Genomic DNA, 15684 nt, shown 5'->3' with positions numbered 1-15684 from the left:
TGGCCTGAACTACAGGAGGCCCAGAGTGGAGGCTCCGGCATCTTGCACTGAGGTTTGGGCCTTAGGCTTTGGGCTACATTGTGTGTTGCAGCTATCTGGGTCTTCCAGGTCAGAGGTACAAAACTATCAACTGTGTCCAAATGTATCTTCAAACTTCACATCTGTGACCGATAGCTTTTTCTGAGCTGAAACTCTTCAATGCTTAGTCTATATTCATTCTGTTTAACTTCTACCATTTCCTATTTTCTTTCCGCTTCCACCTTTTGGCAGATTTATCAGGTGCAGAAGGTGAGATGACCGCATGCAATGACTTCACTTCCACCGTCCCTTTTGTTGGCATTCCTTTGGAGGCAGGGCCAGTCAGCAGGGGTTGTAGAAAATAATATTTGCCCGACTATTGGCTTAAACCCATATTTTCTTTTGTTTTCCCTGTTTTTCTCGAGTACAGAGCAGTGTGTGCCAGCGAGCTGTTCACTTATTGTCTACCCATTGCATTCAGCAGCAGGAACCCTGGCTGTGTGGTGTCTTCTCTGCTCCCAGCTACCTTTTTGGCAATGTAGCAAACTTGACATAGGCCAGAACCATTCCAGCTGAGCCTGCATGCTGACACATGAACAAAAGGAGGCCATTCAGCCCATCCAGCCTGTTTTGTTATTGTATCTTGACTTTGTTTACAGTCTTTGGTTCATAATTTCAATACTCTTACCAAACAGAATAATATTGTTCTCCGTCGTCAAAGCTCCAGTTGACTCCCAACTTCCACAGAATTTTGGGAGAGAAAGTTCCACCTTTCCACCACACTTTGTGTGAAAATGTGTTTCCTAATATCACTCCTGACTGGCCTGGCTCTAGTTTTACTGATGAATCCCACTTCAAGCTTTCACTGGAATGATATAAATGTGTTTATGTTTGCGTGTGGATCTGTATCACTGCGAACCATGTGTGCAAGTGTTTGTGAGGAGTCTGTATCAGTCTTGTGTGGGTCTGTGTCCCTGTGGGCGTGGCCATGCCCCCTTTGTGGGCGCGTCTCTGTGGGTTTGTGCTGGCGTCCCTGTGGGTGTGTGTCTGTGTCCCTGTGGGTGCGTGACTGCGTCTCTTTAGGTGTGTGTCTGCATCTCTGTGGGTACGCCTCTGTGGATGTGTGTCCGTGGGTATGTCTCTGTGGGTGTGTGTCTGTGTCCCTGTGGGTGCGTGACTGCGTCTCTTTAGGTGTGTGTCTGCATCTGTGTGGGAACGCTTCTGTGGATGTGTGTCCGTGGGTATGTCTCTGTGGGTGTGTGTCTGCGTCTCAGTGGATACGTTTTTGTGGGTGTGTGGATACGACTCTGCCCTTACACAGGGGTCTCGATGCCTGAAAGTAAATCCAATCCTTTACCTATAGGCAGTCTGTCTCTGTGCCAGTGTGTCTCGAGAGAGTCTGTCTCTATGTTAGTGTGTCTCTCATATAGCTCACTAATGTATGTTGTGGTGATTCAACTGCATACGGGGCTGGGGTTAGTGCCTTGCTGCTGCATGTGGTTCTGAAACACTGCACGATATTTAACACAATCTGTCCTACTCCTTGTTTACATTTCCCTGCAATTCTCCCCCTCTCTCCTAAACTCTTACTTTTCTGTTCTTAGAAATATTATGGGCTGGATACAAAGTTTGGAGATATCGAGCAGTGGATGGTAATGTCTGAGCTATCAGAATATTTATACAATATTTTCTTTTCCAGCACCTCATATTTGGAAGTAACCTTTGATGTTAGCAATGAGGCTAGCCGGGTTCTCATGTCTGTTATACTTTGGACCCATGAGGTGTTGCCTAGGTTGTCGAAGTTTCCTTTCTATCCAGAAGGCCAAGTGTAATTCTCCATTTCCTGATTGGAAAGACTCTTTCTCCATCTTTGCTCCCAAAGTACTTTTGGTTGGGAAGGTGAGGGTGAGAAGAGTGGGAGGGGAGGGCTTATCCAAAGTCTTCCCCCTCTGAGTTAAAATACAGTCCAGGTTGGAGCTATGGAGGACCTCTGGATGGTGGCTACAAGGGGTCAAAGGGAAACAGGTTTGGTAGCCAGCAAAATGCAAATCAATGCATCATTCAGCACTGACCCAGTGATTAGCACTGCTGCCTCACAGCGCCGAGGACCCGGGTTCGATCCCAGCTCCAGGTCACTGTCCGTGTGGAGTTTGCACATTCTCCCTGTGTTTGCGTGGGTTTCACCCCCACAACCCAAAGATGTGCAGGCTAGGTGGATTGGCCACGCTAAATTGCCCCTTAATTGGATAAAAAGAATTGGGTACTTTAAATTAATTTTAAAAAATCATTCAGCACTGACCTTGTGATCGGACATGGAGAGAGGCCGAGGAGGCTGGCGTGGGAAGGGTTGAGATGGAGACATTTATTGGAATGAAGTGTAGGGACTGAAGGAGGCCATGCATTCCCTCCAGTCAGTCCCCTCATTCAGATCTGCAGCCTGCTTTCTGAGCTTTGCTTTATCAATGGAGATGCACTGTGTTCCCTGGAATGTTTAATGGAAGTGTCGAGAGAGAGCACTGCTCTTTACCTAATCGATGCAGTATGTCTCCTAGGAATGTTTAATATTGGTGATTGCCACCTTCACTTTAAAAGGTTTAATTCCCAGCACTGAAACCCTTCACACTGATGATCAGATTATTCCTTCAAGATTAATTTGAACAGAAATAAAAGGGAGGTTAAATTAACTGCTGTTAATAGCTTGTCTTATCAGTGGGTCTTAGACTGTGTGAGTATTGAAAGTATTTACTGGACCTCACCCTATTTTGGTGCTAGACGACTATGTATAGTGTGCTTTCACATGCCTTTATGTATACACAGTATTTCCATGTACATCTATATGCACTGTACCTTCACATATCTCAATGTACATTCTGTACCTTCTTTTACCTCTGTGTACACACTGTACCTTTACGTACTTCTGTATACACATTGAGCTTGGAATTTATTGGTGTCCACTTCATTTGGTACTCTGGCTCCAGGCGGAAAACATCACTGCATTTATTTTAAATGGTGGGCTGCTAGCTGGACCCTGCAGAGAATATCATAAACAAAAGGAAAATGTGCTCTTCTGGCCTCAGGCCTCTGAGAGTAGCTCCCATTGCGCATTTTTGCTAAAGCTTTAGGGTTACTAACATCTGGCTCCACTGAGTGTCAAAAACAGAAGAGACCCCCCCCCCCCTCCAACCTACCTCAGCTTCCATGGCCTGTCGTTTGACAAGAGGAATAGGCAAGGATTTGCTCCACTCGCTGATCCACATTGATCATAAAAAGACTACAGTTTGTGTGGATTCCGAGTTATGCCCCACATACGCCCCATACCGGCCTCCTCGAACAGGTGCCGGAATGTGGCAACTAGGGGTTTTCACAGTAACTTCATTGAAGCCTGCTTGTGACAATAAGTGATTATTATTAAATTTCCTGTCACGGGTGATGGATGAATCCTCCCACTCACCCTCCTCCTCCCTTGATCTGGCCAGGATTTGGGGACCACTGTTTCACATTTTGGGTTGTGTGTGTAATTCATGAACTTTGATTCTTTGCTGCCTTCAGCTTGTGAAATCTTTCTGAATGTTTCTGTATCTCTCTTTGAACTGTTCGCAAACTCCTGCCTCTTTTGTTCTGCTCCTGGCTCTGCAGGAAGACAGTGAGAAATACTCTCGCAGATTCAGAAGACACACTTCGGTTTGTATCATCTCTCTCTGTTTGTACATGTTTCAGCCCTTTTGTTATACCATTGCCTATCTCTTGCTCATCACTCTTCTCTGTCATGCTCTCCACTTCCTATGTATCTTTCTGTGACAAAGATAAACCTTCCTTCTCCAGCCTTCTTGCCCTGCCTGCAACCTATGACCTGTTTGAGAACATGATCCTTCTCCAATGACTCTCCTCTGATGTCCAGCTGGCTGGGTCTGGTCTCACCAGTTAACCCTAACCAGATTATCATTTTCAATAGCCTCTCTTCCCACTCCCACACCGTTACCTCTGGTGTCCATCAAAGATTGATCCTTGACCGCCTCCTATTTCCCATCTCCATTTTGACCCTCAGAAAGTACGGTCTTAGTTTTTAGATGTACGTTGACAACACCCCATGTCCACCTCTCTCCACTCCTCTCCTGTTGTTAAATTATCAATCTGCTTGTCTGACTCCAGAACTTAATAAGTAGGAATTTCCTCCAATTAAATATTGGGAAGACTGAGGTAATTGTTTTTGGTCCCCACTCCAGACTCTATTCCCCTGCTTTTTAATCCATGTCTCTCCCTGGTAATTGGATGCGACTTAGACGAGCTGTTTGCAACCTTTGAGTTATATTTAATAAGACTGTATATCCCCACTGTGCGTCAGGGGCCTTCGGCTGATAGGGTCACATGATCAGGAAAAAACATTCGGGGACCAGGGTCGGTGTTCAACCTAGCAAGCGCGGGCTTTTTCCTCAGATTGATTTCAGAGCTGTAAGACTCTGTAAGATAGTGCGCTGTAAATAAATATTAGTTGTTCAAAGGTATTGCACTGGCGAGGAGGATAAAGCCGAGGATGTTTGGTCCCAAGACTGAGGGTACAGAACCGGTTGAAGTCAGTCAGGTTGCAAAACAGGAGTGTACTCCAGGAACAATGCCTCTATTCAGTCAATTAGATCCCTTTGATGCCTCCATTGAGGATTGGATACAGTATATAGAATGTTTAGGTTATTAGTTTAAGGCCAGTGGAATAGAGGAGATGGGGAAGAAGATAATCCTTTGAAGCACATGTGGGACCCAGGCCTCCAGACTAATCTGCAGCCTTATGTCCCTGAATGCGCCCAATTCCAGGTCATTCAGGGAGATGGTGGATTTGGTGGAGGCAAACTGTCAATCCAACGCACTCTGTTATCCTGCAGTGTTTTAAGTTTAATTCCACGGGAAGAATCCCAGGAGAGACCATTGCAATTTACATTATGAAGATAAGAGAAATTTCTTAGCACTGCGGGGTCACTTAGTTTGTGGGGTCAATAATGAGGCTATCGAGAGAAAGCTGTTAACGGAGACAGATATCAATTTTAAAAAGGCGCTGGAGATAGTGCTAGCGGCGGACAGCGCTGAGAAGGGCGCACAGGAGCTTCAGAGCACCCAAAATGGTGGCGCGTTTTATCAGTTAGGGTGGGAAGCTGCAGTCAGCAGTGGCAACTGAAGTGAAGACACTAGTTTTAAACCGGAAGCAAATGTAGCAGCAAGCAGCGTCAGAAGATTTTGGCAAGTGAATGCACCACCAAGCAATGAAGCAGAGTGTTACCGTTGCGGGGCTAATCACTCCCCAGAAGCTTGCAGATTTAAGGAAGCAGAATGCTATTCATGCCAGAGGGAGGGACACAAGATTTCTCTGCAAATTATTTGAGTGTTCATTCGCTGAATTATGAAACGTGAAAGTGGGCAAGGTAATCCCCATCACAGTGGTGCTTTTGGTTCTTGGTAAACCAATAGAGATGGAAGTAGACACTGGAGCGCCCGCTACCATAATAGGGAAAAACACCTACAGGTACTTGCGGGAAGTGGTTCAGCCTTTGGATTTAAGGAGTACATCAGCAAAATTGGTGACCTAGGTGGGAGAGGCCATCGAAATCATGCATCCTGCCACAGTACCAGTGAAATATCAGCTGCAATCTGCCCAACTCCCACTAATAGTTGTCTCAGGCCGAAGGCGAAGTCTACTGGGCCGTAACTGGCACAAAGAAATTAAATTAAATTGGACAGAATTTTTTCAAATAAAAGAAGGTGACTGCTTGAATTAATAAAGAAGTATGAAGATGCATTTTGCAATGAGCTGGAGAAAATTCAGGGCCTGTAGGCGAAGATGCACATTGACCCAGATAAAACCAGAGAAGATTGTCCACATCTGTGGTGACCACAATTGACAGTGAATCAGCTTGGCAATCTAGACAAGTACCCCATTCCAGAGGTAGAAGATTTGTTGCAAAACAGGAAGGAGGCCTAGTTTATACGAAGTGAGACATGAACCATGCTTATCTGTTGGATGATGCTTCCTGAAGTTATGTTACAATTAACACACACATTCCAGCGTACACACATGCTTTTCGGTGTGTCGGCAGCTTGTGACATATTCCAGAGAACGACGGAAAGTTTTTTTGCAAGTATTGCCATGTGTAACAGTATACCTGGATGATATATTGATAACGGGATTGACAGAAGCCAAGCACCTAGCTAACTAGGTGCTAAGAAGTTGTCAAGAGGCTGGGGTTTGCACGAAGAAGAAGAAATGGAGTGGCTTACCTGGGTTACTGGGTAGATGCACATGGGTTGCATTCCATCAAAGACAAGGTCAGAGCAGTTAAGGAGACACCCAGAAACACATCTGAGCTCAAGTCCTTCTTAGGAATGGTGAATTATAATGAGTGTTTTCTGCTGGATTTGTCAACATTGTTGGCCCCCATACATGTGTTACTGAAGAAGCATCGGTTTTGGAGGATGTCCCAGAGAGAAGCTTATAACAAGGTAAAGCTGTTAATACATTTGTCTTAGTTATCGTTGCACTTCAATCCGTCCAGAAAATTGGTGTTAAATTGTGATGCCTCTCCTTATGGCGTTGGTGCAGATTTGCCTCATATAATGGTGATGAGTCTGAAAAACCTATAGGGCGTTTCCAGAACCCTCTCAGAGGCCGAGATAGGCTATTCTCAGGTTGAAAAAGAAGGGTTGGCTGTCGTGTATGGAGTCGAGCAATTCCACCAGTACGTACACTGAAGGCATTTAACTTTGTAATGGGCCACAAACTACTTTTGAGAAGGAAGACCGGGCTATTCTGCTGATCACATCAGCAAGGATTCATTAATCTTATCAGTGCACATGTATACATTCCAACACTAGCCTGGAACGCAGATATCAAATGTGGAAGCACTGAGTTGCCTACCATTGTCTGAGAGTGGAGCATCACCCGCTCCTCCCCAGCCCCTCCCCCAGTACCGCAGAAAATTGTGATGGTGATAAATGTCTTGGATATATTACCAGTTTTGGCACAGCAAAGCAAGTATTGGACCGGCAGAGGCCAACTATTGTCCAAAGTGAAGCCCAGAACATTAACAGGATGAACCAATGAGCCAGTGTCCATAGAATCCTGACAATGCAGAAGGAGGCCATTCGGCCCATTGAGTCTGCATTGGGGAAGCTAGAATTCCCGGAGGTAAATGAGGAGTTGGTGGAGGCCCGGGGGGCCCGATTGGGCTTGGGGAGGTGATAGATTGGCTGGGGGCAATGCAATGGGGTAAAGCCCCGGGACCTGACTGATTCCCAGTGGAATTTTATAAGAAGTTGTCTGGGTTACTGGTCACAGGCATCAAATTCTCTCACTCTGAAGCGAGACAAGGATCCCGAGAGCTGTAGATCGTGCAGGCCAATTTCCCTCTTGAATGTAGATGCCAAATTATTGGCAAAGATTCTGGCCACTCGACTAGAGGATTGTGTCCCGGAGATAATTGGGGAGGATCAGACGGGATTTGTAAAGGACAAGCACCTGACATCCAACATTAGACGGCTTCTTAATGTAATTATGATGCCAGCAGATGGGCGTGAGGCTGAGGTGGTAGTTGCCATGGACGCGGAGAAGGCTTTCAACCTGGTGGAGTGGAGGTATCTGGGATATTTTAGGCAGGTTTGGGTTTGGGCAGGGATTTGTGGAGTGCGTCCGGTTATTGTACCATGCCCCGGTGGCAAACGTAAGAACTAACCGAGCTCGGTCGGAATAGTTTAGTATATGTCGGGGGTCAAGCCAGGGATACCTGCTCTCACCATTACTGTTTGCCCTGTCCATAGAACCCTTAGCAATGGCCCAGAGAGCAGCGAATGCCTGGTGGGGTATTGGGGGGGGGGGGGGGGTCGAACACAGGGTCTCTCTCTATGCGAATGATTTGCTGCTTTATGTCATGGACCCTGTGGAGGGGATGACCGGAATCATGGAGATACTTGGAGAATTTGGGCGATTTTCATGCGACAACTTAAATATGGGAAAGAGCGAGATGTTCGTGATCCAGGCACGGGGGCAGGAAAGGACACTGAAGGAACTACCTCTTAAAGTGATTGGGAGGAGTTTTAGGTATCTGGGGATTCAAGTGTCGAAGGATTGGGGCAGATTCACAAGTTAAATTTGGGCAAAGCAGTGCATCAAATGAGAAGGGATTTCCGTAGATGGGACATGCTCCCATGGACGCTGGCGGGGAGGGTGCAGACGGTGAAGGTGACGGTCCTTCCGAGACTGCTTTTCTTTTTTCAGTGTCTCCCGATTTTTGTCCAAAAGGCTTTTTTCAGAAGTATGAATGCGGCGATATCGAGGTTTATATGGACGGGTAAAACCCCAAGTGTAAGGAGGGCACTCCTGGAACGGACCCGCGGAGAAGGGTGCCTGCCCCTCCCGAGCTTTATTAACTATTACTGGGCGGCCAACATATCGATGGTCAGGAAGTGGGTAGTGGGGGAGGGGTCGGCCTGGGAGTGAGTGGAAGCAGCATCCTGCAAGGGTGCGAGTTTGGAGGCTTTACTGACGGTGCCCCTGCCGTTCTCACCTGCTCAGTACTCTACAAGTCCGGTGGTGGTGGCAGCCCTAAGGGTGTGGGGGCAATGGAGGCAGCACATGGGACTGGAGAGGGCATCATTGTGGTCACCGATCTGTGACAATCACCGGTTTATCCCGGGGATGCTGGATGGGGGCTTTAAGGTATGGCAGCGGGCAGGGATTGAGATGTTTGGGGATCTATTCATCCAGGACGGCTTTCCGACCTTGGAGACATTAGAGGAGGTGTTTGATTTGACAGGTGGGAATTGGGTTCGGTACCTTCAAGTGTGGGACTTTGTACGGAGGCAGGTTCCAAGCTTTACTCGCCTCCCCTGAGGGGACTACAGGATAAAGTGCTGTCAAAAACAGGGGTTGGCAAGGTGGCCTAGTGGTTAGCACAACCGCCTCACGGCGCTGAGGTCCCAGGTTCGATCCCGGCTCTGGGTCACTGTCCATGTGGAGTTTGCACATTCTCCCCGTGTCTGCGTGGGTTTCGCCCCCACAACCCAAAAATGTGCAGAGTAGGTGGATTGGCCACGCTAAATTGCCCCTTAATTGGAAAAAATAATTGGGTAATCTAAATTTAAAAAAAAAAAACAGGGGTTGGAGGTGGGAAAGGTTTGGAGATATACAGTGAATTGTTGGATTGGGAAGGGGCCCCTATCAGAGAGGTGAAGAGGAAGTGGGAAGAGGAGCTAGGAGGGGTGCTGGAAACTTAACTGCGGGGAAAGAACCTTGAAAAGAGTAAATGCATCCTCTTCCTGTGCTCGACGTAACTTGATTCAATTCAAGGTAGTCCACAGGGCCCACATAACGGTAGCCCAGATGAGTAGGTTCCTCAAGGAGGTGGAGGACAGATGTGGACGGTGTGGGGGTAGCCCGGCAAACCATGTTCATATGTTTTGGGCATGTCTGAAACTGAGGGAATTCTGGCAAGGATTTGCGGATGTTATGTCAGAAGTCCTGGAAGGTAGGGTAACTCCGAGTCCAGAATTAGCAATATTTGGGGTGTCGGAGGATCCGGGGGAAAAGTGGGGGAGGGAGGCCGATATCCTGGCTTTCTCCTCCCCGGTGGCCCGGAGATGGAGCTTGCTGAGATGGAGGGACTTGAAGCCCCCGAAGTCAGGAGTGTGGGTCAGCGATATGGTAGGGTTTCTCAGTCTGGAGAAAATCCAGTTCACTCTGAGAGGATCAATACAGGTATTTGCCCAGAGTTGGCAGCCGTTCATCGATTTCTTCAACAAAAACTGAATGCCAGCAGTAAGGGGGGAAAGGAAGGGAGGGGGTGGGAAGGAAAACAGGAGGCAGGGTAATGTTAAATAAGGACAGGGAACTTGGTATACGGGCAATTGGGGACAGGGCGGGAGAAGTGGGGGATGTGGTTTTTGTTCTTTTGGGGGTATTTTGTGCGTCGACCCGCCCGGTTGTTTTAGAAATGTCAACATGTTAAATTGTGAAAACTACAAATGCTTCAATAAAATATTTTCTTTAAAAAAAAATGAATATTCTCGACAGGAGTTATGTTTGGTGGCTTGGCATAGATGGCAACATCGAGAGGCTAGTGAAGCATTGTGATCTATGCCAGTTGCAACATCAAGTTGCCTTCTACAGCCCTTTTGAACCAGTGGAATGTCTTGGTCAGCCATGAAGTCTAGGACGTTGCATGGTACAATCGAGAAATTGTGTCAGTGCTTTACATCCCTTTGGATACCTGAAGTAATCGTGTCGAATAATGGAGCCTTCACAAGTGGTGAATTTCAGAATTTCACCTCCACGAATGGTATAAAGCATATCCAGACTGCGCTATGCCACCCAGCATCCAATGGACTGGCTAAACAAACAGTACAAACCTTCAAGGAAGGTCTTAAAAAGCAGTCAAGAAGGACAGCACGGTGGCTCAGTGGTTAGCACTGGGACTATGGCGCTGAGGACCTGGGTTCGAATCCTGGCCCTGGGTCACTGTCCATGTGGAGTTTGCACATTCTCCCCGTGTCTGCGTGGGTTTCACCCCCACAACCCAAACGTTGTGCTGGTTAGGTGGATTGGCCATGCTAAATTGCCCCTTAATTATTGGAAAATAAACAATTGGGTACTTGAAATTTATTTTTTATAAAGCAGTCAAGTGCAACTCTAAAAACCAGAATGTTTCTATTTCTTGGAGGATACCAAACGACGATGCATTCTGCGAAAGGAGTAGCAGCAGCAGAATCATTGATCAAGCTGGAGTCTTCGGACCAGAAAAGTCTGGTGTTTCTAAATTTGCTGAGGAGGGTAAACCTCAATTCAGAAATTTTGCTAGTGAACCAAGCTGGGTTGCAGGAGTTGTTCTGGCCAAGACAGGACCGCTGTCTTACTAAGTGAATGTACAAAATAGAATTGTCAGGAAACATGTGGACCACTTACGTGGACGAGAGTTATTGCAGCAGCCAGGACTACAGCATGAAACCATATTGCCAGCAAGAAATGTATAGGTTGTCCGACTAGTGAAGCTGTGATAGGAGAGCCTGCGCCATCACCATTGAAACGGATGAGGCCAAGTTGCCAGTACCTGAGGAGATACCAGATGCAGCAATTTCTGCAGTACCCCAGCAGAAGCACCCAGGTCAGTGGAGTTACGCCGCTCTGTCAGAAAGCGGAAACCGCCAAAGGGACTAAATCTAGTTGAATGCGTTAAATGTTGAGTTTTTGGGCACTGTATAGCTTAACTGTTATTGTATAAAAGGACTTAGACAGGGAGGGATGTTAATTGTTTCATACTTAGCTGGTGGGCCAAAGTTATTACACCTGTCAGTACTAAGACACCATTATTTCCAGCTTTGTAACATGGCCCAACTTAGCCTCTGTTTCAGTTTACCTTCATTATCTCTAGACTTGACTATTCTAACATAGTCCTGCCTGTTCTCACACTTGCTGCACAGCACCCCCCAGACGCCCTCACTCCCACATAAATTTGAGGTCACCCAAACTCTGCTACCTATAACTTGCTTTAACCAAATCATATTCACCTATCGCCCCTGGGCTCATGAAGCCTCATTGACTTCAGGTTAAGAAATGCCTGAATTTCAAATAACTCATCTTGCTTTCAAATCTCTCCATTGCCTTGCCCCTTTCTATTTCTGTAATCCCCTCCAACCTTCTGTGAAATCTGCAACCCTCTAGCCTATTGCACATCCCTGATTTTAATCGTGCCATTATTGGGAGCTGTGCATTGGTTTGCCTTGGCCCCAAGTTCTAGAACTTCTCCACACACCTCTCCGCCTCTCTGTCTCACATTTCTCCTTTCAGACACTTCTGAACATCTATCTCTGACCAAGAATTTGGTCCTCTGACCTACTATATTTTTTTGTGGTTTGGTGCCAAACTTTGTTTTCTAAAACTCCTATGAAGCACTTTGACATATTTCAATACTTAAAAATACTGTAGATCTGTCTCTCGCGGCCTGACTTGTACTCGCTCTCTTCCCCCGTCACGTGCTCGCTCACCCTTCCCCTGTCTCGTGCCCGCGCTCTCTCCCATCTCACGCTCGCTCTCTCTCTCACTGTCTCACGCTCGCTTTCTCTCCCCCAGTCTCGCGCTCGCTCTCTCTGTCTCGTGCTCGCTCTCCCTCCCCCAGTCTCGTGCTCACTCTCCCTCCCCCCAGCCTCACGCTCCCTCTCACTGTCTCATGCTCAAACTTCCTCCCCGTCTCGCACTCACTCTTCCTGCCCCTGTCTCGCGCTCGCTCTTCCTGCCCCTGTCTCGCACTCGCTCGTCCTGCCCCTGTCTCGCACTCGCTCGTCCTGCCCCTGTCTCGCACTCGCTCTTCCTGCCCCTGTCTCGCACTCGCCCTTCCTGCCCCTGTCTCGCACTCTCTCTTCCTGCCCCTGTCTCGCGCTCGCTCTTCCTGCCCCTGTCTCGCGCTCGCTCTTCCTGCCCCTGTCTCGCGCTCGCTCTTCCTGCCCCTGTCTCGCGCTCGCTCTTCCTGCCCCTGTCTCGCGCTCGCTCTTCCTGCCCCTGTCTCGCGCTCGCTCTTCCTGCCCCTGTCTCGCGCTCGCTCTTCCTGCCCTGTCTCGCGCTCGCTCTTCCTGCCCCGTCTCGCGCTCGCTCTTCCTGCCCCTGTCTCGCGCTCGCTCTTCCTGCCCCTGTCTCGCGCTCGCTCTTCCTGCCCCTGTCTCGCGCTCGCTCTTCCTGCCCCTGTCTCGCGCTCGCTCTTCCTGCCCCTGTCTCGCGCTCGCTCTTCCTGCCCCTGTCTCGCGCTCGCTCTTCCTGCCCCTGTCTCGCGCTCGCTCTTCCTGCCCCTGTCTCGCGCTCGCTCTTCCTGCCCCTGTCTCGCGCTCGCTCTTCCTGCCCCTGTCTCGCACTCGCTCTTCCTGCCCCTGTCTCGCGCTCGCTCTTCCTGCCCCTGTCTCGCGCTCGCTCTTTCCTGCCCCTGTCTCGCGCTCGCTCTTCCTGCCCCTGTCTCGCGCTCGCTCTTCCTGCCCCTGTCTCGCGCTCGCTCTTCCTGCCCCTGTCTCGCGCTCGCTCTTCCTGCCCCGTTTCGCGCTCGCTCTTCCTGCCCCTGTCTCGCGCTCGCTCTTCCTGCCCCTGTCTCGCGCTCGCTCTTCCTGCCCCTGTCTCGCGCTCGCTCTTCCTGCCCCTGTCTCGCGCTCGCTCTTCCTGCCCCTGTCTCGCGCTCGCTCTTCCTGCCCCTGTCTCGCGCTCGCTCTTCCTGCCCCTGCTCGCGCTCGCTCTTCCTGCCCCTGTCTCGCGCTCGCTCTTCCTGCCCCTGTCTCGCGCTCGCTCTTCCTGCCCCTGTCTCGCGCTCGCTCTTCCTGCCCCGGTCTCGCGCTCCGCTCTTCCTGCCCCTGTCTCGCGCTCGCTCTTCTCTGCCCTGTCTCGCGCTCCGCTCTTCCTGCCCCTGTCTCGCGCTCGCTCTTCCTGCCCCTGTCTCGCGCTCGCTCTTCCTGCCCCTGTCTCGCGCTCGCCGCGTCCTGCCCCTGTCTCGCGCTCGCTCGTCCTGCCCCTGTCTCGCGCTCGCTCGTCCTGCCCTGTCTCGCGCTCGCTCTCTCCCCATCTCTCGCTCGCCCCCCCCCCCATCTCCCGCTTGCTCTCCCTCCCATCTTTCTCTCTCCTCCCCCGTCTCGTCCACGCTCTCTTTCCTACCCATCTCGCTCTTTCCTCCCCATCTTGTCTTTGCTCTCTCTCCCCATATCCCTACACTTACACTCTGCTCCCCTCTATTTCTCATTTGACCAGTGAATACTATCTGTTTAATCGCACCCTTGTTTTTTTTGCAGGCATCTGATGAAGATGACTGGACCTCCGTGGGGAGTCGTGGCAGTGTCCGGGTTAGTGCTATTTTATTTCCTATTGTAATGATTTTTGGATGCATTGGTTTGCTTTGGGTTCCATGGCAAGTCCCTGTCTGGTGGCTTTCTCTCGCCCAGTGTGAAGGTGCTGGCTTTCTGACGCAGGAGCTGGAATGGGCTGATCTCAGGACAATTCCTGTCCATCCCCCTTAACCAGGAATGCTGCAAATTATAAATTCTAATTTCGGTGTTGAGGACAGGTCAATGGTTGATTGTCCTTTTTTAGGGTGAAAAGAGCAATTTAGACCATGGGAATTCTAGTAAACATTCATTACCCAAATTTCTTGAGGAATGTTGTTGTTTTCCCAATGATTAATAACTGATCATAGATTTCGACTATCAACGGAGCCCAGAACGTTTCACCCTAACTGGGAGATGTGTTTGTATACAAAGTTAGTTTTGGGGACCCTGAGGATGAGTCTTCAATCTGATTGAGGGATTGTATGTTCGGATATGTCGACTCATTTTAAAAATTCTTAAAATTCATCCAGGAGAACTTTTAAAGCCAGTGCGTAGAAGGTCCTACAAGAACTTAATTTTAGGTAACAAAACCAGGCAAGTGGTCGAAGTATCATTGAGGGAGCATTTTTCAAACAGTGATCATAACTCCATTAGATTTAAGATTGTTATGGAAAAGGATAAGTAATCAAAGTTCTAAACTGGGGAGAGGCCGACTTCAGTAATATTGGATATGGTTTGGCCAGAGTGGACTGGGAGCTGGCATTTCAGGTAAATCTGTGACAGATTACAGACCATTTTGTAAATAAATCTAGAGTACCCAATTAATTTTTTTCCAATTAAGGGGCAATTTAGCATGGTCAATCCACCTATCCTGCACATCTTTGGGTTGTGGGGGCGAAACCCACCCAGACACGGGGAGAACCTGCAAACTCCACACGGACAGTGACCCAGGGCCCGGATTTGAACCCGGGTCCTCAGCGCCATAGGCAGCAGTGCTAACCAGATTACAGACCTGTAACCAGTGGGGTCCCACAGGGATTGGTGCTGGGACCGCAACTGTTTACAATATATATTAATAATTTGGAAGAAGGAAGCTGTATCCAAATTTTGTAACGACACAAAAGTACGTGGAAAGGCAAGTTGAGAGTGATACAGACAGTTTGCAAAGAGATGTTGATAGGTTAAATAAGTGGGAAAACAGGGTTGTTGTGATGGGAGACTTCAACTTCCCCAATATTGACCGGGACTCGCTTCGTGCTCGGGGCCTAGACGGGGCAGAGTTTGTAAGATCATCCAGGAGGGCTTCTTAAAACAATATGTAGACAGTCCAACTAGGTAAGGGGCTGTACTGGGCCTGGTATTGGGGAATGAGCCCGGCCAGGTGGTCGAAGTTTCATTAGGGGAGCATTTCGGGAACAGTGACCACAGTTCAGGAAGGTTTAAAGTGCTGGTGGACAAGGATAAGAATGGTCCTAGGGTGAATGTGCTAAATTGGGGGAAGGCTAATTATAACAATATTAGGCGGGAACTGAATAACCCAGATTGGGGGAGGATGTTTGAGGGTAAATCAACATCTGACATGTGAGAGGCTTTCAAATGTCAGTTGAAAGGAATTCAGGACCGGCATGGCCGGAAGAAGGATAAATACAGCAAATTTTGGGAACCTTGGATAACGAGAGATATTGTAGGCCTGGCCAAAAAGAAAAAGGAGGCATTTGTCAGGGCTAGAAGACTGAGAACAGATGAAGCCTGTGTGTAATATAAGGAATATAAGGAAAGTAGGAAGGAACTTAAGCAAGGAGTCAGGAGGGCTAGAAGGGGTCACGAAAAGTCATTGGCAAATAG

General features: G+C 48.6%; 1 protein-coding gene across 1 annotated transcript in view; it reads left to right on the top strand.

The window, feature by feature from the left end:
• The window catches only part of LOC119962274, a 222642-nt gene that overhangs the window by 95916 nt on the left and 111042 nt on the right, over positions 1 to 15684 (top strand). The window contains exons 4-7 of the mRNA XM_038790261.1: positions 271 to 288; positions 1623 to 1670; positions 3655 to 3699; positions 13807 to 13857. Of these exons, the coding sequence (XP_038646189.1) occupies positions 271 to 288; positions 1623 to 1670; positions 3655 to 3699; positions 13807 to 13857 (162 nt within the window). The remainder of the gene's footprint in view (positions 1 to 270; positions 289 to 1622; positions 1671 to 3654; positions 3700 to 13806; positions 13858 to 15684) is intronic.

This window comes from Scyliorhinus canicula, chromosome 2 (genome assembly GCF_902713615.1).
Source record: "Scyliorhinus canicula chromosome 2, sScyCan1.1, whole genome shotgun sequence".
Taxonomy (NCBI): domain Eukaryota; kingdom Metazoa; phylum Chordata; class Chondrichthyes; order Carcharhiniformes; family Scyliorhinidae; genus Scyliorhinus; species Scyliorhinus canicula.
This window is presented reverse-complemented; position numbering and strand designations above follow the sequence as displayed.